This window comes from Euleptes europaea, chromosome 11 (assembly GCF_029931775.1).
Source record: "Euleptes europaea isolate rEulEur1 chromosome 11, rEulEur1.hap1, whole genome shotgun sequence".
In the NCBI taxonomy this organism is placed as follows: domain Eukaryota; kingdom Metazoa; phylum Chordata; class Lepidosauria; order Squamata; family Sphaerodactylidae; genus Euleptes; species Euleptes europaea.
In genome coordinates, this window is record NC_079322.1 from 71,911,854 (window position 1) to 71,939,598 (window position 27,745).

At 46.9% G+C, this 27,745-nt stretch overlaps 1 protein-coding gene across 3 annotated transcripts in view; it reads left to right on the plus strand.

Moving 5' to 3' along the window:
* The window catches only part of XYLB (xylulokinase), a 117,514-nt gene that overhangs the window by 23,981 nt on the left and 65,788 nt on the right, over positions 1–27,745 (plus strand). For all 3 annotated transcript variants that reach the window (XM_056857887.1, XM_056857888.1, XM_056857889.1), the window contains exons 9-15: positions 7,797–7,915; positions 8,555–8,636; positions 9,946–9,986; positions 13,145–13,260; positions 16,392–16,507; positions 21,241–21,314; positions 22,792–22,888. In XM_056857887.1, the coding sequence (XP_056713865.1) occupies positions 7,797–7,915; positions 8,555–8,636; positions 9,946–9,986; positions 13,145–13,260; positions 16,392–16,507; positions 21,241–21,314; positions 22,792–22,888 (645 nt within the window). The remainder of the gene's footprint in view (positions 1–7,796; positions 7,916–8,554; positions 8,637–9,945; positions 9,987–13,144; positions 13,261–16,391; positions 16,508–21,240; positions 21,315–22,791; positions 22,889–27,745) is intronic.

Here is a 27,745-nt window from a genome sequence, read left to right on the forward strand (position 1 = left end):
TCTGCTTAAAGACTGCCAGTGACGGGGAGCTCACCACCTCCCAAGGTAGCTGATTCCACTGTTGAACAACTCTTACTGTAAAAATTTCCCTCCTAATATCCAGCAGGTATCTTTCGTCCCACAATTTAAACCTATTGCAAGTCCTATCCTCTACTGCCAACAAGAACAGCTCCCTGCCCTCCTCTAAGTGACTTAACATGTTTTAATTCTAGACTCCCCCCAAGTTTTATTTTTAAAACTATAGAGTACAAACTAAACATACAATTAACACTTGAAGCTGCCTTATTGTAATAATTTTTTTCTTAATATCTAGCCTGTACCTTTCCGCCCACAATTTAAACCCATTATTGCGAGTCCTATCCTCTGCTGCCAACAAGAACAGCTCCCTGCACTCCTCTAAGTCACAGCCCTTCAAATACTTCAAAAGAGCAATCATGTCCCCCCCCCCCTCAACCTCCTCTTCTCCAGACTGAACATTCCCAAGTCCCTCGGCCTTTTCTCGTAGGGCTTGGTCTCCAGGCCCCTGATCATCCTAGTCGCTCTCCTCCGCACCTGCTCGATTCTGTCGATCTGTATACTCGTCCCCTTTATTTCCTGGCAGATATAAAAGCCAGAGTTCATTCTTGAAGAGTGAAATGAGTAAACAAAGAGCCAATCTGGCCAAGTCAGTCAAGCATCAGCCAGCGTGGTATAGTTTTAAGAGCAACAAACTCTCATCTGGAGAACCGGGTTCGATTCCCCTCTTCTCCACATGAAGAGGTCAGGAAGACAGTGAACACATGCATTTGCCTTCTACTGAATCAGACCCTTGGTCCATCAAGGTCAGCCTCCATGTGGTGGATACAGTGTGTGACAGGCTGAATGCTGCTTGCGTTTTCCTGAGTCTCTTTGTTCCTTTACATTACTTGTTATCTCTAAATATAAAGGATACCATATGTTTTGCAAATCATCTTCAGGTAAAACACAGTTGTTTGCCCTTTCCTCCTTTTTGTAGGGTTATAACATTTAAATGGTAGTGAGTTGTTTAGCATTCCAGTAAGAAAACACCAGGAACTCCAGCAAGAAAGTGTCTCTGTGTCTCTGTGTGTGTGTGTGTGTGAGAGAGAGAAAACAAAATGCAGAATGGAGTTCAGTTTTTTTTAAAAAAAAGGCCAATTCCAGGAGGCGCTAATCTCTTCCTGTAAAACGCTTTGCACTTTTGTTGATTGATTTTTTTAAAATGCCAAAAAGCTATATTAGAATGATAAATTATTTCCATTTATACTGTGTGGATTTTTTTCTTAAGTAAGATACTCTTAACACTAAGTAAGTTAAATGTGTCGTTTGATGCATTGTCCTCTTCAAAAGTGACCCCCCCTCACACACACACTTTTTAAACGGCAGCGTCTTTCCCCGTGGTGGTGGTGGGGTAAGGATTGCACTGTCCAGTGGATTGACAGAAGCTGTACCAGCACGGACATAATGAGGTTGCTACATGCTAAGGAATAAGCGGCATGATACAACCAACATATGTTGGGTCACTGGCATGTGACTGGACTTGCAGTCTGATGTACATTGGAGGAATTCACCTGACCTGCAGCCCTTTTCGTGCAGTGTTTTACCTTCTTCTTCTTTTTTTGCAACCCTAGTTAAGATTGCATTAACATTTGTACAATCCCTATAAAAATCCCAGCTGCAATCCTGGGCCATCTTGAGCAACTAATCAATAGCGCTTTGCAAGGGAGATACTGCATGGCCATTTACGCAGGGTCAGTTTTGATGCTCGCTCATTCGTTTGTTTGCATAGCCATTAGCATGTGCCTAGTTAACGCGCCGCTGTTGTTTTGCATGGTGCCCTTTGGTTATTCTTCCCAGCAGCGGCAGAGCAAACACAAAAGGTTGCACTAAGTGGGCTCTTGTGTAATGCGAAGCAGGTCTGCGCTGGCTTCGCAGTCACTTCCAGAATGACAGTTCAGCGTGCAAAATTCAAAAAAATCTGTGGGGCGATTCAGCCTGGAACGCGCTGCTAGTTACCATGCAAAAATGGCCTATCTTTCCCATCTGCTTATTGACCTCCTCTATTCATCCACGCATTGGAAGCCACTTTTCATCCATTCATTGACCTCTCTTTTCATCCATCCGTGGGACGGGGAGGGCTATTCATGGCTTCTTTCGCCTTTATACAGAGCTGCAGGCAGAACTGTTAAGCAACTGAATACCTCTTGTTGTCGATAGCCTTGAGGTGGAACCAGTTCTTCAGATTGTTCCTTAGTGCAGGTTGTAGCAAGAATGGCTCTTTCTTTCCTTTTTTACACTTCTGCCTCAAACAATATCTCTGCATACAGGTCAGAGCAAAAAAACGAGGAGACAGTTCTAAGCCCTTAGCAGGTCTACTCATAAGTAAGTTTCATTTTATTCAGTGGGGCTTCTAGGAATGTCTTCTTAGGATCGTGGTCTTTATCTCAACAGCTGATGGAATACACAGTAGGCCACTATAGCAGACTATAATTTACTAAGAAAGGAAATTCTCTTAGGTATATTGGTCTCTGGTGGTAGGGAATTGAGGGTAACACTTGGCACTTCAATTTGGGATTGAATAGGATATTGTAAGTGCGTGTATGGCCGGGCTTTGGGCCAAAACAGTCTTTGGGCTCTGTAACTGGACCCCTCCCTCCAAAACACTATCCATAGAGAGCATAGTTTAGTATCAGGAATATCCACGTAACAAATATATTATATTGTTTGTGATGCTGGAAAGTGCTTTCAGGTTGTAGCAGACCTATGACGACCCTGTGGGGTTTTCAAGGCAAGAGACATTTGGAGATGGTTTGCCATTACCTGTCTCTGCTTCATGTCGAGGACTGGGGAATCGAGCCCGGTTCTCCAAACTAGAGTCCGCCGCTCTTCACCGCTCTTCACCGCTACACCACGCTGGCTCTCATTATAGTGTTTAGTAGGTAGTATTTCCTGATGATAAATGGCCTAAACCATGAATGCCGGTTCTCTAGGTGGGCAAGTGGGCTACCTATTGACTGTAAGCAACTGTCCTGAAGGTCACGCACCACCATAGCTGTCAGCCTCATGGAACAGTTTTCTCCCTTGGCCTCTGCTCCCTGCACCCCTACATGGCTGGATCACAAGTCAGTTTTTAACCATTTTAGAATAAGATGTTATTGCTAGGGTTGCCAGGTCCCTCTTCACCACTGGTGGGAGGTTTCTGAGGTGGAGCCTGAGGAGGGCGGAGCTTGGGGAGGGGGAGGGACTTCAATACCATAGAGTCCAATTGCTAGGGTTGCCAGCTCCCTCTTCACCACCGACAGGGTGTTTTTGGGGCAGAGCCTGAGAAGGTTTGGGGAGGGACTTCAATGCCGTAGAGTCCAATTGCCAAGGTGGCCATTTTCTCCAGGGGAATTGATCTCTAGTGGCTGGAGATCAGTTGTAATAGCAGGACATCTCCAGTTAGTACCTGGAGGTTGGCAACCCTAGTTATTGTCAGTATTTGTGACATCTGCGCTGAAGACTGCAAGATCAAGAGTACAGACTATTTTTAAAAGTGTCGCGGCAAAATAATTCTCTTAAATTAAATCGACAGCTGGCAAGTAGAGAGCAATCATCCCGAATAAAAAACCTCTTTAGTTACTATAAAAGATCCTTTTGTCCTCATCCTATGCTGATGAAAGTAATTGACAGCAGTGTAAATCTTAACCTGCAGAAAATATAGATTCAGTCAAAGTATACTTCTATGTTTTCCTTCTTAGTTGAAAAATATATTTTCCAGTATTATGCTGTTAAATTACACCAACCTGTATCTCTATCTAGTAAATTTTTATCGTGCCCTTCTGTCAAGGAACTTGGGTGGTGTACATGGTTCTCCCTTTTGCAATTTATCCTTCCATTTTTTGCATGTCTTTTAATTCTCTTATTCAACTAATGGGGCTTGGAAGGGCCTAGTTGTGGCTTAATTATTCCCATGTTTTAAATCTACAACCCTTGTTTTGAAATCACTCGTTTTCAGCCTGTTTTCAGGCAGGCTCCTCTGATCCTGGAGAGAATAGGTACGCACCATGACTAGTATCCATTTTGACTAGTAGCCATGGATAGCCCTCTCCTCCATGAACACGTCCACTCCCCTCTTTAAGCCTTCCAAGTTGGCAGCCATCACCACATCCTGGGTCAGGGAGTTCCACCATTTAACTATGCGTTGTGTGAAGAAATACTTCCTTTTATCTGTTTTGAATCTCTCACCCTCCAGCTTCAGCAGATGACCCCGCATTCTAGTATCATGAGAGAGGGAGAAAAGCTTCTCTCTGTCCACTCTCTCCATATCATGCATAGATTTATAGACCTCTGTTATGTGTCCCCTTAACCACCTTCTTTCCAGGCTAAACAGCCCTAAGAGTTTTAACTGCTCTTTATAGGGTAGTTGCTCTAGTCCCCTGATCATTTTGGTTGCTCTTTTCTGCACCTTCCCAAGCTCTGCAATATCCTTTTTTAGGTGTGGTGTGACCAGAACTGTACGCAGTATTCCAAGTGTGGTCTCACTGTTCTCTCCCCCATCCCTTCTGACTGCTTTATGGGACACTAGGAATCTTGCCCAGGGTTGCTAACCTCCAGGTGGTGGCTGGAGATCTCTTGCTATTACAGCTGATCTCCAGGCGACAGAGATCAGTTCCCCTGGAGAAAAATGGTCACTTTGGCAATTGGACTCTGTGGCATTGTACCCCATTGAAGCCCCTCCCCAAACCCCACCCTCCTCAGGCTCCACCAACCAGAATCCCCAGGTAATTCCCAACCCGGAGCTGGAAACCCTAGTTTCCCTTCATACCTGGTGGCTGAAGGAGCAGTTTTCACATGTGGGGTATAAGAAGAAGAGGAGGAAGAAGAAGAGTTGGTTTTTATATGCCGACTTTCTCTACCACTTAAGAAGAGTCAAGCTGGCTTCAATCACCTTCCCTTCCCCTCCCCACAACAGACACCCTGTGAAGTAGGTGGGGCTGAGAGCTGTAAGAGAGCTGTGACTAGCCCAAGGTCACCCAGCTGGCTTCATGTGTAGGAGTGGGGAAACCAACCCGGTTCACCAGATTCGCCTCCGCCGCTCATGTGGAGGAGCAGGGAATCGAACCTGGTTCTCCGGATCAGAGTCCACCGCTCCTAACCACTGCTCTTAACCACTACACCACGCTGGCTCCTATAAAGGGGAAAGGGAAGCTGCTTCATCACATTTTGTTCACCGGTAGGTTTATAGTGCCCTCCTAAACAGAGGTGCATCCTTTCAATCCAATTTACTTCCAAGGGTTTAGAAGGGTGTAACTCCACTTAGGGTGCCTTGGTTGCAGAAGGAATCTCTGAGTTCCAGCCTGCTACCCTTTGCTTTAGGACTTCCAAACCCTTAGCATCACAAATTGGCCTGGTGAAAGGTATCACTTTACCTTTGTGTTCCTCCTTTCTCACTTATAGCGACTAGGTCAGTGATGGATTACACCAAAATGTGTTAATAGGTCATGATTTTTCTCCCCCCCCCACCCCAAAGTCAAACATGCCCTTTTCAGCTGGCCATTGTTAGTGGGAGTCATTATTTCCAGATGAGGGGCTGGGAAAGTTGGTCTTTGGATTGTTTAGCAATCCAAATTTTCCTTGGCTGGTGGTTTAGCGTACCATTCAGATAGCTTTACTGTTCACTGTGCTACAAGCCCTATTGAAGTATACTAAATTACTTGAAACGCTAAATAAATATTCTTAGGTGTACAATGCAAGCATTAGCGGGCTGGTTTAACTGGTTTTGTTGGTCCAGAGGCAGCGTTTTGCAAAGGGGAGATTAGAGAATTATGTACAGATGGAGTTTAAAGATTGGGGCTGTCGTGCCCTTTGCAAACTGGCACAAGAGAATTCTGATTAAATGTTTCTCAGGGTTCAGAAAAGTCAGGGATTTCATCTTAAAATCGCCATATGTTACTTTAAAACTGCAGTTGCTCATGGAATAAATTAATCTGTCAACTCTTGGGTGTTTTTTTTTTTTTTTACAATTGGCATTAAAAAAATAAACCCCTTAAACTAGGTGCAGAAGAACAAAGCAAACAGAAAATATCACGTCCACATTCAGGAACTGAGTTGGGATGAAGAGCCAAAAGAAATACAGGGCGGAAGAAAGGCTAAAGTTATTTAATGCACTTACTTGGCCATATCAAATGGTTAATCGACCAAGTGTTAGCCATTCAGCCCAAAGCATTTGTATTAATTGACTAGGAAAGAAAAGGGGAAAACTTTTTTCCCCCTTTTCTGAGCAGTTGGATAGAGACAATGCCTATTCTGCTTTTCCTCTAAGTGGAAGGAGTGGGGCATGAAACCCGGTTCTTCAGATTAGAGTCCACCGCTCATGTGGAGGAGTGGGGCATGAAACCCGTTTCTCTGAATTAGAGTCCACCGCTCATATGGAGGAGTGGGGAATGAAACCCGGTTCTCCGGATTAGAGTCCACCGCTCATGTGGAGGAGCGGGGAATCAAACCCGGTTCTCCAGATTAGAGTCCATTGCGCTTAACCACAGATTAGAGTCCATGCGCTTAACCATTGTACTTAACCATGCTGGCCCTATACCTTTCAGACTATGAGCCTTGTTTGCAGGGATTCTTAAATTTCGACCTATGTGCAGCGCCTGATATGTTTTAGGTGTTGTTAAGGGGTGGCGGTGATGAATGTATTGTACGCTGAGCTGGAGGGAGCCCCGGGTGTGCTGCTTTCTGTCCAGCAGCTCACACCCATGTGTTAGCTGTCTGAGCGGTGCTCGTGCTCCTTATCCCAACGAAATAAATGCCCGTGGAACAACGCCAGGCCACTAATTGCTTCCTGGTCCACGGCAAGGGAGCCAGTTCAGCCTTGTGCCAGTTGGCAGCACGTTTCGATGTCTTCTTCCTCCAGAAGTAACCGGAGAACTGGCAGGGTCCCAGAGAGAAGAGAAGATTTAATAGTGCTCTAAAAAAAAAGAGGGGGGGGGGAGGTAGAAAGAAGTCCCAAGGAAATTGGGACCTACAAGCTCGACTTCTGCACCTTGGAAGATACCAGAACAAATGTCTACAGGGGAAAGGGAGGGTGTTGCCAATTGCAGAGTGAGACTTGGGAGGCAGAGAATAACTGAACTGAAGCTGGAAAAATGAAGAAAAGCAGAAGGGGGTGGAAAAGAAAGAGCCATGGGAAATATCAGCATAAAAAGAGGAGGTTTCCATGCTTGTTTTTAAAGAAAGAAGGTGGGGTAGAAGACACAGAAGAAGAGTTGGTTTTTATATGCCAGCTTTCTCTACCTCTTAAGGGAGAATCAAACCGGCTTACAATCACCTTCCCAGACACCATGTGAGGTAGGTGAGGCTAAGAGAGTGTGACTAGCCCACGGTCACACAACCGGCTTCATGTGTAGGAGTGGGGAAACAAATCCAGTTCACCAGATTAGCCTCCACTGCTCATGTGGAGGAGTGGGGAATCAAACCCGGAAACCCATTATTGCGAGTCCTATCCTCTGCTGCACACAGGAACAGCTCCCTGCCCTCCTCTAAGTGACCGCCCTTCAAATACTTAAAGAGAGCAATCCTGTCTCTCCTCAGTCTCTTCCAAACTGAACATTCCCAACTCCCTCAGCCTTTCCTCGTAGGGCTTGGTCTTGGTAGAGCAGAGCTTTTGACTGCAGTACTGCAGTTTACCACTCTGCACCATGGGGCATTTGAGGGGTTATTAGGATAACATTTTCCCCATTCCTCCCGGCCAATGAAATTACATCATATAATCAGTAGTTCTTGCTTTTTTTTTAAAAAAATACTGTTTTCCTCCTCAGGTTCTGGCATGAATTTACTACATATCCGTGAGAAAACATGGAGTTCGGCCTGTCTTGATGCTTGTGCGCCTGGATTAGAAAAAAAGTTGGGCATTCCTGTACCCTGCAGCAAAATACTGGTCCGTACATACTGCTGTGTAGATGGCTATTCAAGAGTTAGTCCAAAGTTAGTCGTTCTCAGAACTGAAGTCTTGGACCCAAACTTACGTGACAGAGAAGTTCCTTGACTGGAACTCCCAATGTGTCATATGACCCTAAAGACGGTGTGTGAGTGTCTCTCTGTGTGTGTGGTGTGTGAGAGAGAGATTTGGAATGGGGCTATGGTGGTGTTGGGGGGGGGGCATTAGAGATTTGAACGCTTTCTGCCCAACACAATTTTGTCAGAAGTGTCCCTGCCTAGGGCTGCTTTAAGCCCCAGTAGGGAGAAAAGACGTGTATTGATCGATCAATATCTACCTATCTGTTCCCCCCGCCCAAATCAGTGTGGGGCCACAATCCAACAGGAGAAATGGCATTGGGAAGATCAGGCATCGGGAAGATCAGGCCCAAACCACAAGGTCAGAGGGGTAGTCTTCCCAATGCCATTTCTCCTGTTTTTTCTTTCCAATCTCTTCACGGAGCACTAGGAGATGCTTCGCAGAGAACCAAATGCTCCTTGGAGCACAGTTTGGGAACCTCTGCACGAAGCAAGCTGTCTGTTACTTGTCCCCCCCCCCCCCTAAATCAATCTTCATTTTGCACATTCTCCCCCCATTTAGGGTTCTGTGTCGCCGTATTACGTTAAGCGCTATGGTTTTAATCCCAACTGCAAAGTTGTCGCCTTTACAGGTGACAACCCAGGTGAGAAACTGATGGCTTTTCTGTTTACAGTCTGAGGCTTTGTACGATTGAATCCCATGAATAATTTTCTCTTGCCCTCATATAATCCGAATGTTCAAATATTGTTTATTTGGGAAACGCTTCAGTTCTCGATGGATTGCAGCCATACAGGAAAGCCCTATTAAGAGCAATTGGATGTGCAGCTTATGTCTATGCGTAGGGTTGCCAACCTCCAGGTACTTGCTGGAGACCTCCTGCTATTACATTTGATCTCCAGCCGATAGAGATCTGGAGTTAAGCTGGAGAAAATGGCCACTTTGGCAATTGGACTCTATGGCATTGAAGTCCCTCCCCTCTCCAAACTCCGCCCTCAGGCTCCACCCCAAAAATCTCCCGCCAGTAGCGAAGAGGGATCTGGTAACCCTACCTATGTGTGTTTACTTGACAATAAGTCCCCCTAACTATTCAGTAGACCTTACTTACAAGTACAGGGTCACAGCACTAACGGTACAATTCAATGTGTAAGTGCTGTTGATATGAATGGTTTTTTTCTATTAGATCAGGATTTTCTTCCTGATCTTTTAAAATGGACTGAGCTTGACCCTTTTGTGTCCTCTTGGACAAAGATAGTAGACAAAAGACTTTAAAGTTTACAGATTTCCTATCCAAGTTTTCCCTTAGACCTCCCTTTAGTAACGAATAAGATACTCATGGACTTAAAACGAAGGGACCATCTTGAATTATGTGGTGATGCCAGAAGGAAATGTGCACCCTCCTTCTGGGGACAAAGCAGCCCATCTTTTCCAGCGCTCCCAGATTATCTTAAATTCTTAACCATTCCGACTTTTCGCAGACTTCTCGGCCAGACACAATGCCTTACCCCTCCATGAATTAACTGGCAGGTTTTTTGAAAACCCCAATCGAACAGAGAGTCTGCCCATGCGGAAAGGCAAAACCAGAAAAACTTACCCATTTTTTATTCAGTTGTGATTTATATTCTTCTATAAGATCTTCTTTGATTATTCCATTGATTTCACACTTTCCTGTATGTTCTCATGACCACTGCTTAATCTATCTGCTGCCTGGTAACGATAAGGCTGTTAACTTTATCAGTAGTTTACTACTTAACAGCCACTTTGAAGATATGCCGAAAGTTATAATCAAGTTACGCCTAAATGCTCATTTGCATTCAGGAGCTCTTTTTGCACTGGAACTGGATATGAATGGGGTTTTTCTGTCTTTTTGATCATGGTCTTCATGGCAGTCTCATCTTGACCTCTTACACAAAACCTAACTTGGTGTTTAATTGAACTCTTATTTGCATTTGCAGCATCTCTGGCAGGAATGAGGCTTGCAGAAGGGGACATCGCAGTAAGTGTCAACACTTTTTTTAAAGAAACATGTAGACAAGCTGGAATGTGTCCAGAGGAGGGCAACAAAGATGGTGAAGGGTCTGGAGGCCAAGTCTTAGGAGGAAAGGTTGAAGGAGCTGGGTATGTTTAGCCTGAAGAGGAGAAGACTGAGAGGTGATATGAGAACCGTCTTCAAGTACTTGAAGGGCTGTCATATAGAGGAGGGTGCCGAGTTGTTTTCTGTTGCCCCAGAAGGTCGGACCAGAACCAACAGGTTGAAATGAAATCAAAAGAGTTTCTGTCTAGACATTAGGAAGAACTTTCTAAGAGAGCAGTTCCTCAGTGGAACAGGCTTCCTCAGGAGGAGGTAAGCTCTCCTTCCCTGGAGGTTTTTAAGGCTAGATGGCCATCTGTCAGCAAAGCTGATTCTATGATCTTAAGCAGATCATGAGAGGGAGGACACCTTGGCTATCTTCTGGGCATGGAGTAGGGCTCACGGGGAGTGTGGGGGCAGGTAGTTGTGAATTTCCTGCATTGTGCAGGGAGTTGGACTAGATGACCCTGGTGGTCCCTTCTAGCTCTATGAGTCTACGTCTATGCTGACTGTTCACATTGGCCGGTCCAATTAGATTAGGCACCCTGCGAAGTATGAGGTAGTGACCTTGGATTGCAATGTTAACTTTGGCTGGAGGTGAACTCAGCTAGGTAAACTCAGCTAGGCACCGTTGATTTTTGTGGAGGAGATTTCAGCACACCTGTACATTTTCTCCGTGGAGATCAAGGGCGCTTAAGTACTTACGTTCGACCGGATTGTGCCTGATACCAAGATCGGAGGTGTGTGCTGCTTTTAAATTGATTTCATTTCTGCTGAGTAAAGTACTTCAAGCGAGTTCTTGGAACAGTGCTTCAAGAGTGTTGAAACACAAGGTTGGGAGGGGACCTGTAGCTGAGTGGTGGAGCACGTACCTTGCAAGTAGAATGTCTCAGGTTCAATCTCAAGTAGCTCCAGTTAAAAGGTTTCCCAGGTAGCAAGGCTGGAGAGCTACTGCCAGTCAGAGCAGCTCATAGAGTCATAGAATCATAGAGTTGGAAGGGGCCATACAGGCCATCTTGTCCAACCCCCTGCTCAATGCAGGATCACCCTAGAGCAGTGATGGTGAACCTTTTAGAGACTGAGTGCCCAAACTGCAACCCCAAACCCACTTATTTATCACCAAGTGCCAACACAGCAATTTAACCTGAATACTGAGGTTTTAGTTTAGAAAAAACAACTCATACATTAACTTCCCCACTTCATCTGATGCTAGCGGAGTCGCTCTGCACAGGATTGCGTGGCCGGACAGTCTCCGGGGGGCGCCCCCCTCACCTTATAGAGCGCGTAGTGCAGGTACAGGTAAGGGGTGCATCGCTGTAAGTCACGCAGGGTCTCGGGTGGCAGGGAAGCGGAGCTGGAAGACGAACAGGCCACGCTTGCAGCGCTGCAGGCAGGAGGAGCGCCGCAGTACGCGCCCGAAGAGCTCCAGCTCAGCCAGCCCCTTGTCCGGTGTGGCGCCAGGGCCTGGCTCTCCAAAGGCCGGCTCCCCAAGCCAGGGCATCTCCTGGCACCTCGCCGCTGGTGCACTCCTGGTAGCAGTGTGCCTCGCTGTCGCGCAGCAGGCGGTGGAGGTGCAGGCTGGCCTCCAGGGCGCAGATGCTCTCCTTCCAGCCCTTGCCCTTGTACTGCTCCAGCGCATAGGCATGGTGCAGCGACAGCAGCTCGGCCGCCGGTAAGCCGCGGAAGCTGTACTTCTCGTACTGCGCGCTGGCCTGGGCGGGCAGCGGCAGCAGCCCCTGGTTTTGCCGCTCCAATCCCGCCCCTCTGCCACCTGCTGCTGCTCCGGAGCTGTTTGGAGGCCCATCGGGAGGCTCCGGGAAGCAGGGGGGAAAGGAAGGCGGGAGGCAGGCCTGGGGGGATCCCGCAGGATCTTAGCGCGGCCGGCGGGTGAGGGACCTAATGGCCAAAACGCACGGGAGGGTTTGCCTTGGATTTGCAACTCTCTAGATGTGCTGGGGCGACAGCGCGTGTGCCCACAGAGAGGGCTCTGCGGGACACAGGTTCGCCACCTCTGCCCTAGAGCATCCCTGACAAGTGCTTGTTCAGCCTCTGCTTAAAGACTCCCAGTGAGGGGGAGCTCACCACCTCCCTAGGCAGCAGATTCCACTGACAATCAACTCTTACTGTAAAAAATATTCCCCTAATATCCAGCTGGAACCTTTCCGCCCTCAATTTAAACCCATTATTGTGAGTCCTATCCTCTGCTGCCAACAGGAACAGCTCCCTGCCCTCCTCTAAGTGACAGCCCTTCAGATACTTAAAGAGAGCCATCATGTTCCCCCTCAACCTCTTCTTCTCCAGACTCAACATTCCCAACTCCCTCAGACTTTCCTCATAGGGCTTGGTCTCCATTGCTGGGAAGCATGGGCCAACCGTGTGGCTCAGTCTAAGCCAGTTTTATATGTTCAAGGACTGATTCACAGATGCATCCAATGCTCTTCAGGGTCTCCCTCACTCGATATCTCAAGGCGGAATGTATAAAGAGTCCATTGATTCTTGTAGGTTATCTGGGCTGTGTAACCGTGGTCTTGGTATTTTCTTTCCTGACATTTCGCCAGCAGCTGTGGCAGGCATCTTCAGAGTAACACTGAAGGACAGTGTCTCTCAGTGTTACTCCTCTGAAGATGCCTGCCACAGCTGCTGGCGAAACGTCAGGAAAGAAAATACCAAGACCACGGTCACACAGCCCGGATAACCTACAAGAACCAATTAACTCTGACCGTGAAAGCCTTCGACAATATAAAGAGTCCATTTAAAAGTCTAGCTTTGGACAATTCCCTACCTGGTGTATGATCGGGGCGGGGGGAGTTTCATTCATGCAAGCGGGGCATCAATGTTGCCATCTTTTGGCAACGGATCCTCAAGTGTGAGGTTGCCCCCCGAGGCCTTTCCATCTGCTTATTCTCTGGCTTTAATCTTTATCTTCCGCTTGAAGGTGACAAACCAAGCCGATACCTCAAGAATCCCATTGCCTTAATGTGTAATTTAAAGATAATTAGTACTGTTAATGGGTGGCCTTAATTTAATTTCTGTATTGCTTTTTGTGCACATTGTGCTAACTCCTCCGTCACTTCCTCCCACAGATTAGCCTTGGCACGAGTGATACATTGTTCCTGTGGATCAGAGAACCAAAGCCCGCTTTAGACGGCCACATCCTTTGCAGTCCAATGGAGACAAATGCCTACATGGCCTTGCTGTGGTAGAGCACCTTTTATTGTGGTTTTGCCTGTGAATTTGAGAGGTGTCTTTATACTGAGTCTATTGGCCCCATCTACACCAGGGTTGTCTCCTCTGATTGGCCCATTGGTCCATTGTCACCAGTGTTGTCTCCTCTGATTGGCCCACCTATCCGTCGACACCAGTGTTGTCTTCTCTGATTGGCCCACTGCTCCGGCGACACCAGTGTTGTCTCCTCTGATTGGCCCATTGTTCCGTTGACACCAGTGTTGTCTCCTCTGATTGGCCCACTTGTCCGTCGACTCCAGTGATGTCTCCTTAGACTGGCCCATTGGTCCGTTGACACCAGTGTTGTCTCCTCAGATTGGCCCATTGGTCTGTTGACACCAGTGTTGTCTCCTCTGATTGGCCCACTGGTCTGTCGACACCAGTGTTGTCTCCTCTGATTGGCCCATTGACACCAGTGTTGTCTCCTCAGATTGGTCCATTGACAGCAGTGTTGCCTCCTCTGATTGGCCCACTGGTCCGTCGACTCCAGTGTTGTCTCCTTAGATTGGTCCATTGGTCCATTGACACCAGTGTTGTCTCCTCAGATTGGTCCATTGACACCAGTGTTGTCTCCTCAGATTGGTCCATTGACACCAGTGTTGTCTCCTCAGATTAGCCCACTGGTCCGTCGACACCAGTGTTGTCTCCTCTGATTGGCCCAGTGCTCTGTCGCACCAGTGTTGTCTCCTTAGATTGGCCTATTGGTCCGTTGACATCAATGTTGTCTCCTTAGATTGGCCCATTGGTCCGTTGACTCCAGTGTTGTCTCCTCTGATTGGCCCACTGGTCCGTCGACACCAGTGTTGTCTCCTCTGATTGGCCCACTGGTTCATCGACACCAGTGTTGTCTCCTCTGATTGGCTTATTGGTCCATCGACACCAGTGTTGTCTCCTCTGATTGGCCCACTGGTTCGTCGACACCAATGTTGTCTCCTCTGATTGGCCCATTGGTCCATCTACTCCAGTGTTGTCTCCTTAGATTGGCCCATTGGTCCGTTGACACCAGTGTTGTCTCCTCTGATTAGCCCATTGGTCCGTCGACACCAGTGTTGTCTCCTCTGATTGGCCACTGCCCACAAAGGCCTTGGGCAAAACCTCCCCTCCAACCCTACGCTTTAATGGAAAATATAGGCAATTGATCCCTGGTCCTTCTGTGTGCAAAAATATATCATCTTACACTAAGCTGTTGTTCTCAACTTGGAGAACAGTGATTGGTAGATAACTGATAAGATGCATGTTCTTGAACAAGTGGCCCAAACAATGCTTTCTGCCATTTTGATGTAATCACTCAAGGATATGCAGTGGAAAAGCCGCCGTTCTTTAATTAGATGAAAGCCTAATTTTACAGAAATGTTCTTGTTCCATGTCGCCTGTCCCTGAACATATCTTGGATCAGGGCACTGACTTAGGGAAACTTTCTGCTTTCTCCAGAACAATACCTTCTGTAGGAACAGCTAGAAGAATCTCTCCTTAGCAAACAATATTCCCCCAGCTTAAATGTACTTTAATTAAACGGACAATGGGATCTTGGATGCCTGAGAGAAACACCAGCTCCCAGCAATCCAGGTACACTTTTTCGGACTGACTTTTGCTACTTTTTCGGTCAGACTGAGAAAAGATGGTATGGAGGCTGCAGCTTTTAATACCAGATATCGAATGAATATATTGCAACGATTTATATTAGAACTGCATTCCTATACTTAGTTTCATAGGGTAGCAGTGTTGGTCTTCAGAAGAGCTAAGTTTAAATCCAGTGGCACCTTTGAGACCAGCAAGATTTTCTAGGTAGAAGCTTTTGAGAGTCAAAGGTCCCTTTGTCAGATACCTTCATTAGAATCTAGCATTCCTATACTTGGAAGTCAATCCTATGCCTGTTTCCTTGGAAATAAGTACTTCTTTTTTTTGCTGTCAAGTCACAGTTGACTTATGGCAACTCCGTAGGGGTTTCAAGGCAAGAGACCTTCGGAGGTGGTTTTCCATTGCCTGCCTCCATGTCATGCCCCTGGTATTCTTTGGAGGCCTCCAATTCAAATACTAGCCAGGGTCAGGGCTGAGAGTGTGTGACTGGCCCAAGGTCACCCAGCAAGCTTCCATGGCGTGAGTGGGGATTTGAGCCTGGGTTTCCCAGGTCCTAGTCCAACACCTTAACCACTACACCACACTGGACACTTCCAAATAAGCCTGCATAGGATTCACTTGTAAGTGTAGGAGAATAGATTTGAACAATGCTATTCATACATCCAAATAACACTTTTCAGACATTATGGTCATGCACCCTGGTTTACAAACCACACGTATCAGGAGCTCATGCTACCCCAAATCCTCCTGATCTTTGCGATCATTGTGTTCAGTAAACAGGGGCAATGTGCGTATTTACCATGCAGATATAGCCTTGGTCTGCATGAATGCAAACCCTGCAAAAATCCAGTGGTGAATTCACATGGGCCAGAGCTGTAGGGGGAGGGGCTGTGGCTCAGTGGTAGAGCATCTGCTTGGCATGCAGAAGGTCCCAGGTTCAATCCCCGGCATCTCCAGTTAAAGGGACTAGGCAGGTAGGTGATGTGAAAGACCTCTGCCTGAGGCCCTGGAGAGACACTGCTGGTCTGAGTAGACAATACTGACTTGGATGGACCAAGGGTCTGGTTCAGTATAAGGCAGCTTCATGTGTTCATGTGTACTTGGTACACATGTGTGTTGCCCATGTTTCTACAACATGGTGACTGCACATATCACGAGTTGGTTGGCTCCTGGTATGCGGAACTGAAAAGTCTGAAAAGGGTCAGTGTTACGGCTGCAGGAAATACTTAGTGTTCTGTGCTGTGCTTTTGAAAAGCCAAAGAAAAAGATTGGTGTCATCTTTGAAATTGCAGCCAGATGTCTTGGTAATTGCAATTAGCATTTCATTTTTATGTTAATATTAACATTAATGTCTCCTTTCCTCCATTTTATTCTCATGACAATCGTGTGCTGGGGGTGGGGGTGGGAGAGAGATTTACCCCTCACTCAGCAAACTTTGTACTAGAATATCCCAGATCCTAGTCCCAGCACTTTTACCGTTATTGTCAAATAAAATAGCTTTATTCATCATGCTATAATTTATTTTAGTTTTAAGAATGGTTCTTTGATGAGAGAGAAGATTCGAGATGAGCTTGCCTCTGGTTCCTGGGAAGAATTCTCCAAAACATTAACATCGACACCTGCTGGAAATAATGGAAACATTGGTATGTATTTTTTTTTGGGGGGGAGTTCCTTGAGCTCCTTTTCCATCCTGTTCCCATGGGTCCCTTGTGCCAGCAAATAAATGATTTGGGCAAGGAACTGTAACTGCTGTTGCACCCAAATGCCATGAGGATCCTCTGCCAGGGTTAAAGGATGTGCTGGTTGCAGTTAGCTGGCAGTCACCACCAACTGTGAATATAAGAACATAAGAAAGGCCATGCTGGATCTGACCAAGGTCCCATCAATTCTGCCTCACATGTACTTAGTGCAACAAAAGATTGCTTTTGTGACCTCCAGTAAATAGGAGCTTTTCCTAGATATATCACATACCCTGAGGTCAATTTTGCTCCTTCTTGGTCTCCCCAAGATGCATCTGCATAACCTAACAGATTTCCATCACTTGCATTCAGGCACAACTGATTATTTATTGAACCTTTCAAGTACCTTAACACTCTTTTTGCAGCCTTCCAATCATTTTGATTTGGACTCATATTCTTTTTACTTAGGCAATGAACTGCCTGGAATATGTCTGGTCTAGTCCAACATGAGAGATATAGCAGACTCCCTACCAGAGATTGATACTCTGTCTTATCACACACGACTGTGCTTCTGCTTCAATGCTCTCATAACCTGGTATCATAGGGGTGTCAACTATGTTTGCATCTTGCATACTGAATTTCACCAGTAGCTGCTCTATCTTATCAGCTTGAGACAAAGAAATCCCTTCAGAGTCTCTGCTCACTTTCACACCCAGGTAATTGCTTATTGGCCCCATAAACTTCAGTTTAAAGCGGCTGCTTAATTGCTCCTCAAAGTACTCTATCACCCTGATTGTTTGTTAACAGACAGATATCATCCACATAAATCAGAAGAAAAGATGTCTTAGATCCAGAGCACTTCTTAAACAAACAGGCATCAGATACACACTGCTCAAAACCTATTTGCTTTATGGCTTCAGTCAAGCAATTATTCCATTCCCTTGCTGACTGGTGTAAACCATACATTGCCTTGTTCAGCTTTAAAACCTTGTTCTCCTGTTTTAATTCATACCCAGGTATTTGTTGCATATAGACTGTTTCAATCAGTGGAGCGTTCAAGTAAGCTTTTGGACGTCATAATGAAACACATCCAACCCCTCCAAACCTGCTATAGCTAAAGCAATTTTAACTGATTCACATTTTGCAGTGGGACTGAACACTTCATCATAATGAAGATGCTTTTGCTGACTATAGCCTTTGCACACTAGTCTTGCTTTCCTTTTTAAAGTGCCATCGGCTGACTTCTTCAGTTTGAAAACCCATCTGCAACCTATTATCTTTTCACCTTTTGGCAATTGAGTGGGTGTGACGACCTTGTGCTCATTTAGAGAAGATATTTCACTGTCCATGGCTTCTAGTCATAAATTTCATTCCGTTTCTCCCAGTGACATCACTTCATCATAGCTATTTGGTTCCACAGCTTGGTTCCACATGATATACAAATTCACATTCATCATACCCAAACCTTATAGGCTTCACACCTTTTGTGCTGTGGCTTGACACGCTAACCATTTGCTCCTCAGCCCTTTCTCCTTCTGGAGGTTCTGGGTTCACCGCTCCCTCCCTGGGCTGCTTCTAGGAGTAATGCTGTTATCACTGGCTTCCAGCTGCTCGTTTATTGGTAATGACACCATATCAGGCTCCTCCGAGGCGTGCAGCCTTGCCCAGTTAAATGACTCACCAAAATTTGCAGATCTGCTTAAAGTTATTCTGTTGTGCTGGTCTGCAAAACGGTATGACTTGGCAGCATTTTGATAACCCCAAAAGGTTAATGGTTTAGATTTATGTCCTCCCGCCCTCCTATGTTTCAGCGGGATATTTACCCAAGCCTTGACACCAAACACCTTTAAGTGCTTTAAACAAGGATTTCTTCTGTACAGAGCTTTATAGGGAATATTGTCTATGCTAGAAGTCCATAGCCTGTTTATCAGATAGTTGGCAATCTTGATAGATTCTGCCCTGAATCTTGGCTTTAAGTTGGCATCCTCAAGTAAAGCTTGCATCATTGACTTGAGTGTATCCTCCTTTCAACTATTGAATTTTCCTGAGGTACACAGGGATTTGCGAACCTCTGTTCTATTCCCTTACTCTCCAACCCCCGAGTTAACTCCTGGGATAGGTTTTCTCCCCCATGGTCTGTTTGTATGCTTGACACTTGGAGACCTAGCTGTCTCTCCACCCTTCTAATCCAGTACTTGCTTGTTTGTGTTGTTTCACTTTTCTGTTTAAGGACATACACCCATACAAAACATGTGAAATCATCTACAATCATAAGTGCCCACCTATTTTTGGAAACACTCTCTGGAAAAGGGCCACAGAGATCTAAATGTATGAGTTGTAAAGGTCTATTTGTCACTCTGTCGCTCTCTTTAGACACTGGGTGCCTTCTGCTTTTCACTGACTTGCGTACAGTGCAGTCCAGAAACTTACTGCATTTATTCACCTTAACATCCTCCTCCCCTAGCAAGCTTAGGGTTTTCTGGAGTATTTAAAAACTTGCATGTCCCATTTTTCTATGCAGCAAATGAATGCAACTGGGGTGTGGATTTTCATTTACAGCCCCAACTGTGCCTGTGGCTTTCTTAGCCCCTCTGGCTATCACATACACATCTTGCTGTAACCTCCCACTTAACAATGTAGCTCCTTCTTTGCCCACCTGGCAGGAGTTCCCTACAAAGTTTACTTCAAACCCAGCTCTCACCAATGCTGACACACTTAACAGATTGTTCTGTAGGGACGGGACATACAGCACACCTTGGAATGTGTGATTTAACTCAGGAAAATAAAGACTTCCCTCACACTTTACCTCCAATTGCTTCCTGTCTGCCAGGCTTACATGTTCTCTGGTAGACTGCTTATGGTTTGTTAACAATGCAACCTTATTAACAAATATTTTACTGGCACCAGAGTCCAATAACCATAACTCCTCACCACCTCCAGTTTCTGCCAACACCACGGCCGTGTGTGTAGCTCCCTGGAACTGTCTCTCAAACTGCTTCTTCTTTTGCTGCTGAGGACAGTCTTAAGGTGGCGGGTCCTCCCACAGGAAAAACATTTCCTTGCAAACAGAGCACATTCCTCTGGTTCTTGCTTGTAGCTCTGCCGCTGCCTCCAGCTGCTGCCCCTATGCGCTTGCATCCCTGGACTCTGCGCTGAGTAGACCTCTTGCCCGTCTCTGGGTTGACTCCACTGCTCAGCTGATGCCCTCGGCGTGGACTGTACGTGGTCTCTCTGCCTGGGATGGAACTCACACTCCGGGGCTGCTGTCACGGAAGAAGGACGAGTCGCTGCTTTTCCCATGTGATGAGGCATTCTCTCCTTGGCTGAGGTCATCTGATTCCTCCCCTCCTGCCGGCGTTCTTCATCTTCCAGGATCCTCCCGCTGACATATTCAAACGTTAATTGTGCTGAAGACATGCACTCCAACGCTGTTATCAGCATATCAAATCCTTCGTCCAAAGACCCGAGCATGATATGCACCCGGTCTTTGGCTGAGTAATTTTTTCCTCTCAGTTCCAGCTGGCTAAACAACATAGCTAACGCTCTGAGGTGCTCCAAAGCAGACGTGCTTGGCGATTTATGGCACCTATAAAGCTTCCTGGTCAAAGCGAATATAGTGCCGGCTGAGTCTCTTTGATAAACGGCTTGTAAAGCGTCCCAAGCTTCTTTTGCTTCTTGCTTTCCAGCCATGTACACGAGCTGACTATCTCCTACAGACAAAATGATATTAGCGAGGGCTTTTTTATCTTTTTCCCGGTCCTCTGGAGTTGCTGGAGCTCTTTCAACTGCCTCCCACAGGCCTTCCCGCTTCAGGTATTGCTCAATCCTCACCGACCACAGACTGTAGTTCTCCGAGTTGAGCTTGTCCACGGGAATGAGCATCTGTGCCATTTTCCTCGCTCAATTTCTGCACCAGTAGCCTCTGGAAGTCTTGGACATGGAATACCTGCTACCATACTCAAACCTGCGGTACAGCGGTTCCGGCTGGGCCCATAACCCTATTGCGGAGTACAGCGGGTTTATCAGTTGGTCCAAAACACTCCACCAGACTTCAGCTACTATAAAAGTGCTTAGTTTATTTACAGTGTATAAAATATCCAGCATACACTTTCATTCAGTATATTCTCCAGCATAACCTCCGGCTTAGTTCTCAGCATAACACCCCAACACTGAGCCCTAGAGGCTACTCACTTAAATACATATCTACATCCAGATATCTATCAGGCCACCTGCTGTTACACCCAAAGCGTTACATCATGCTTCTGGCCATATCTGGTTTATCCCAGCTTGCACTGCTGCTTCCAGGCTATTGCCACCTGTTGCATCAGCTCAGATCCTACTGATCTGACAGGTCCTTGACAGCTCTTAATGACCAGCTGTCTGTCACAATATTATGACATGCTTGTATTTCTGACAGTCCAGCAGTCTGTTCACCCAGTAGCCAACCAGGTGCTTCTAGGAAGCCCACAAACAAGACAACTGCAGCAGCATTGTCCTGCCAAAGCAGGCCATTGCCTGCCTCTGCATAGCAACCCTGGACTTCCGTGGTGGTCTCCCAACCAAGTACTTACCAGGGCTGACCCTGCTTAGCTTCCGAGATCTGAGTCATCCAGGACCATAGAGCACAAATCTTTATAATCGTGTGAATATTATGTTGACAGACATAAACATTGTGCTGCTTTCAACTTTTTGTCTAGGTTTCTATTACGACGTGATGGAGATTATACCTGAAGTGGTGGGGATTCACCGGTTCGACTCGCAAAACAACAGTGTAAGAGCAGCCTAGCTCACTAGTTCAAGGGTTGCGTTACGAATGTTTCCCGCAGGCCATGGGTGGCAAGCTTTTCCTTCCTTAGACAGCTCTCGGACCAAAATCAGCTTCTTGGCATCAACAGTGGACCACTTAACAGAGCCTCAGCCCCAGGGATCCTCCACTAAACCAAGATGCCGACTTTGCCCCCATATCCACTCAGGCAATACCATTACAGGACCTAATAAAGGTAAAGGTCCCCTGTGCAAGCACCGGGTCATTCCTGACTCATGGAGTGACGTCACATCCTGACGTTTTCTAGGCAGACTTTGTTTACGGGGTGGTTTGCCAGTGACTTCCCCAGTCATCTTCCTTTTATCCCCAGCAAGCTAGGTACTCATTTTACCGACCTAGGAAGGATGGAAGGCTGAGTCAACCTTGAGGCTGCTACCTGAAACCAACTTCCGTCGGGATTGAACTCAGGTCGTGAGCAGAGCTTGGACTGCAGTTCTGCAGCTTACCACTCTGCACCACGGGGCTCCTAACAGGACCTAATAGCAGCAGCTATATCATCCGGGGTTCATCCAGTTGCTCATCTTCCCATGCAACATGTGCCATCATGTGTCAGCAGTTCTCTTCTGCTCTCTACATAGGACAAAGTGGTCCATCCCTACATAAAAAGAATAGAAATGTAAATGCCATCAAGTTGCAACTGACTTACGATGACCCCAGCAAAGGGCTTTCAAGACGGGTGAGAACTAGAGGTGGTTGGCCATTGCCTTCCCCTGCAGAGCCTTCCTCAGTGGTCTCCCATCCAAGTACCGATCCTACTTAGCTTCCAGGATCTGGGGAGATTGGGCTATACTATAATAACATGCTGTACCAGAAAGGCCATGCTGGATCAGACCAAGGTCCATCATGTCCAGCAGTCTGTTCACACAGTGGCCAACCAGGGGCCTCTAGGAAGCCCACAAACCAAACGACTGCAGCAGCATCGTTCTGCCTGTGTTCCACCGCACCCATAATAATAGGCATGCTCCTCTGATCCTGGAGAGAATAGGCATCATGACTAGTATCCATTTTGACTAGTAGCCATGAATAGCCCACTCCTCCAAGAACATGTCCACTCTCCTCTTAAAGCCTTCCAAGTTGGCAGTCATCACTACATCCTGGGGCAGGGAGTTCCACCATTTAACTATGCGTTGTGTGAAGAAATACTTCCTTTTATCTGTTTTGAATCTCATACCCTCCAGCTACAGCAGATGACCCCGCATTCTAGTATTATGAGAGAGGGAGAAAGCTTCTCCCTGTCAAAAGCTTGACTCGCTCCAGGGCCATATTTACTTCGCTGTCCATTGCAGACCGTGCAGTTCCCATAACAGATGAGAGAAAAGATAAATGTAACGCATCACTATTATGAGTCCGTAAACTGCCCCTCTCCATACCCAGCCTTTTAGAAGCATGCGTATTTATTCGGTTTCTTTCTTCTCCCATACAGGTCCCATCATTTTCCAAGGAAGTGGAGATACGGGCCTTGATTGAAGGACAGTTCATGCTCAAGCGGCTTCACGCGGAAATGCTGGGATATAAAATCTGTGAGTGCACTTTCGGAACGGCAGCTGGACTGGCGGAATGGTGGAGTAAGCCTCGGGGAAGGGCGCTCAGATAATTTAGCCCCTTCCCTCTCCCCAAACCACGGAGCTGGATCTCGAGGGGTACAGCTGCCCCTCCTCACTGTTGAGTAGGAGAGAGGCCCTGGTAGGCTGCTCAAGATCAATACTTCGAGTTGGGAGGGAAAAATTTTTCCCCAGATTAATTTTTTAAAATTAAACCTATTACCAAAGTTGTGAGGGTAGGAATGATATGGTGGCATGTGAATGGGAAAAAAATGGGACCTAGAATGGATGCTTGGGAAGAGGGTAGAAAGTAGAGTTTTGGTGGCGAGATAAATCCGTCCTTCTTCAGAGAGCCAGCGTGGTGTAGTGGTTAAGAGTGGCAGACTCTCATCTGGAGAACCGGGTTGGATTCCCCACTCCTGCACATGAAGCCAGCTGGGTGATCTTGGGCTAGTCACAGCTCTCTTAGAGCTCTCTCATCCCCACCTACCTCACAGGGTGTCTGTTGTGGGGAGGGGAAGGGAAGGTAATTGTGAGCCTGTTTGATTCTTCCTTAAGTGGTAGAGAAAATCAGCATATAAAAACCAACTCTTCTTTTCTGATGGTAGTGTTTCATTGTTACCTCTTTGGTTACTTGGAAATGGTAGATAACACCTTATTCTTGCAAGTGGATGTATATGAGAGTGTCTTTTACAATTCCAGTTCTAAAGCGTTACATGTAAAGGGAATTATAATGATACCGTTTAGTCACTTACAGGTGACTTATAGCTAATCTCTTGAGTAGGAGAGTACAGATGAATAATAAAGACACACTTGGCATGGGGATTAGTGCGCAGTGGCTAGAGTGTCAGACTATTGGCATCCAGGAGACCTGGGTTCAAATCCCCTTGATATGATGCTCACTGGGTGACCTTGGGTCAGTCACACTAATTCTAACCTAACGCACAGTGTTGTTGTGAGCACAAAATGGGTAAGGGAGACCCATGCATGCTGCTCTGGGCTCTCTTGAAGAAGGGACAAAAACACATTATGAAGACAAATCGGAATTTTGGGCATCTCTTGCAAAATGTTTTAAATTCTGATTGTGTGAGAGACTGTGCAGTGAAGTATGGGTGTTCATGTGAAATCTGATATCTCCCAGTCCTACGCGGGTTCAGGGTCGGGGTGAAGCTTAACAAGATGCGGATGGTCTGCACCTGAGTCTCCAGCTGAGGCACCTGCATTTAGCTGTCGCCATGATTCAGAGCTTGGCCAAACTGTGAAGTGTTACGTCAAGCCATGGACCTACATGTTCATAGGCAATCAACCTTGGAATCCCAGTGCCGGGAGGCATCATTGGGGAAAGGCTTCAGTCTCTGTGCCCTGTTGTTAGACCTCCAGAGGAACCGGTTGGCCACTGTGTGAGACAGGATGCTGGACCAGACAGACCACTGGTCTGATCCAGCAGGGCTCTTCGTATGTTCTTATCAAGAGAAGGCCAGATTGGCCAGGGTTCCTGGAAGGTTTTTTTTTTTTTTTTTTTTTTTGCCGTCTTCTGGGAATGGAGCAGGGGTCACTGGGTGTGTGTGTGGGGGGGTGGGTGGGGTGGAGGTAGTTATGAATTTCCTGCATTGTGCAGGGGGTTAGACTAGATGACCCTTGAGGTCCCTTCCAACTGATGCTAAGCTTTGCATGCATGTGAGCAAAAGCTGGGAGGAGCCAGGGACTCAGGAAAGCACAGCAAACAACTGTGTTCTTGCACAGTCGGAGGATAATTTCAATTTAGTGTGACGTCTGAATGAACAGTGGCTATTAGCTCCTGCTCCAAGATGAGAATTTCCTGGAGATTAGGGGGCCTTGGGGAGGGCAGCTGGGCAGGGTTTAGCAAGGGCAAGGGCATCAGTGGGGTATAGTGTCATAGAGTCCACCCTCCAAAGCAGCCTTTTTAAGAACATAAGAAAGGCCCTGCTGGATCTGACCAAGGCCCAACAAGTCCAGTAGTCTGTTCACACAGTGGCCAACCAGGTGTCTCTAGGAAGCCCACAAACAAGACAACTGTGGCAGCATGTGTTCCACAGAGCATGCTTCTCTGATCCTGGAGAGAACAGGTATGCATCGTGACTAGTATCCATTTTTACTAATAGCCACGAATAGCCCTCTCCTCCATGTCCACTCCCCTCTTCAAAGCCTTCCAAGTTGGCAGCCATCACCACATCCTGGGGCAGGGAGTTCCACAATTTAACTCCAAAGCAGCCTTTTTTCTCCAGAGGAACTCTATAGTCTGGAGATGAGTTGTAATTCTGAGAGATCTCCATGCCCCACCTGGAGGTTGGCAACCCTAACTAGCCATGATGGTGACATAGCAACTCCACGTTCCAAGGCCTTTGAATATCAGAAGCCGGCAGGAGAGGCTGGCATCCAGCCTGCATGTAGGCTTCCCAGACTCATCTTGATGGTTGTGTTTGGAAACATAATACTGGGCTAAATAATCCCTTCCTCTGTTCTGGCCAGACGGCTTTTTTCATCCGTATGGATGGGGAGAGAACTTCCCTTCGAAATAAGTCCATCTGTGTTCTAAGTCCACATCAGGTGCTGAAGAGTGATACAAATACAAGATGTTATTACTTATTAAGCAATTTTACGGGACTGTAATCTGAACTCTGCATGTCATCAGTTATGAATAGTTTCCAGGCGATTCCCTCCAGAAGAGGGCGGTCGATCCCATCTGATGGCACTTTTGCACGCTTTGCCTTCGAATCATTTGAATGCGATGTCTCCTGCTGAACCCCAGGCAGGCGTTTGCGACTTTCGGTTCCAGCCACAGCGTAAAAATGAAAGCCTTTCATGTGTCGCGCGCCTATTGTTCAAATTGGCCTTAATCTGATTTCAGGGAAAATCCTTCCAGAACGCCCTGCATCCTGTTTTGGGTTGTTGACCTAAGGGGAGGGAAGCGCGAATGAAGTCATGCTCTGAGCATTTCTTGTTTCCGTGCTCTTAGATTCGTGCAGATGCAAACTGTTTGGGTTTGACCATGATCAAACAGAGCCATGGTGGACCCGCTCACTGCATGATAGTGGAACAGCTTGGTGCAGGCCAGAAGGGTGATCCTGTAATGAACTGATCAAAGGGGCTTGAAGACCTAGCAGGATTTTGTTTGGCCCTGTAAATGTTCAGACTTTGACCTCCATCCTCACAACAGCCCTGTGAAGCAGGTTAGGCTGAGAGCATGTAACTGGCCCAAGGTGTCCCAGCGAGCTTCCTTGGTGGAGCGGGGATTCGAACCTGGGTCTCCCAAATCCCAAGAACATAAGAAAAGCCCTGCTGGATCAGACCAAGGCCCATCAAGTCCAGCAGTCTGTTCACACAGTGGCCAACCAGGTGCCTCTAGGAAGCCCACAAACAAGACGACTGCAGCAGCACCATCCTGCCTGTGTTCCACAGCACCTAAGATAATAGGCATGCTCCTCTGATCCTGGAGAGAATAGGTATACATCACGACTAGTATCCTTTTTTACTAGTAGCCAATAGTCCTCTCCTCCATGAACATAAGAAAAGCCCTGCTGGATCAGACCAAGGCCCATCAAGTCCAGCAGTCTGTTCACACAGCACTCTATAATCACGACACCACACTGGCTGCATAAGAAAGGCTTCTCTGTAATTCGGAAGCTTGTAAGCTCTCACTGGGTTGGGTTCAGTGGAGGAGACCACCTCGATGGTATTGTGTCAGATTCTCTGTTCACGGACTTGACAATGATGTCTTATCTCACTTCTCGGAGCTGACGTCGCAACAATATCCCAAAGCATAAGCAACGTGGACTGCTAGATTAGTTGTCAGTCGGCCCTCGAACGCTCGAGAGGCATCAAGCCGTAGATAGCGACCATGTTTTATCTCTCATCTGGGCAGCGTTTCTCAGCCCCAGCTGATAGCAGTAGGGAACCGTAGCGGTGAGCCAGGGGGCTGGGGTGGGGGGCTGGATGCTTCCCAAAGCGGGAGCCAAGCAGCCCAAGTTGGCCGCCGCTTCCAAATGTGGCCAGCAGCCAGTTTTGAGATCCTTTTCTGCCTCCTCCTTTGTATTCATCGCCGAAGAATTATGGCTACCTTCCTCGTAACTGATGTTGTTCCTTCTTAGATGAGGTGAAGAACTCTGCGAAGAGGCCATTCTGTAATTGCATACAGATTAAATCGATGGCTCTTTTTTCTTTCCTCCCCCCCCCCATTGCCCAGAGGGACTAGCAGTTCTCAAAGACAATCAATACTAAAACGTTGCCCTGGTTGCCAGCTCGTGCCTGTCGCCATTCTGTGCTCCGAGTTCTCATTGTGTTCCAGCAGCCCGACACTGCCAGTTGTGTCTCATGTCTGCTCTGGGTCTTTTGGGTTTTTCTTTTTTAAAAAAATAAGCAGCGGCAGAACGCAGGAGTGCACTGACTGAAGTTTTAGAAGAAGAGTTGGTTTTTATATGCCGACTTTCTATATCACTTAAGGAAGAATCAAACCAGCTTACAATCACTTTCCCTTCCCCTCCCCAAAACAGACACCCTGTGCGGTAGGTGGGGCTGAGAGAGAGTGACTAGCCCAAGGTCACCCAGCTGGCTTTGTGTGTAGGAGTGGGGAAACCACCCTGATCCATCAGATTAGAGTCTGCCGCTCATGTGGAGGAGTAGGGAATCAAACCCGGTACTCTAGATCAGAGTCCACCGCTCTTAACCTTTACACCATGCTGAGGTAAGTGGGGCTGAGAGAGTTCTGAGAGAGCTGTGACTAGCCCAAGTTCACCCACCTGGTTTCATGTGTAGGAGTGGGGAAACCAACCCAGTCCACCAGATTAGAGTCCGCTGCTCATGTGTAGGAGTGGGGAA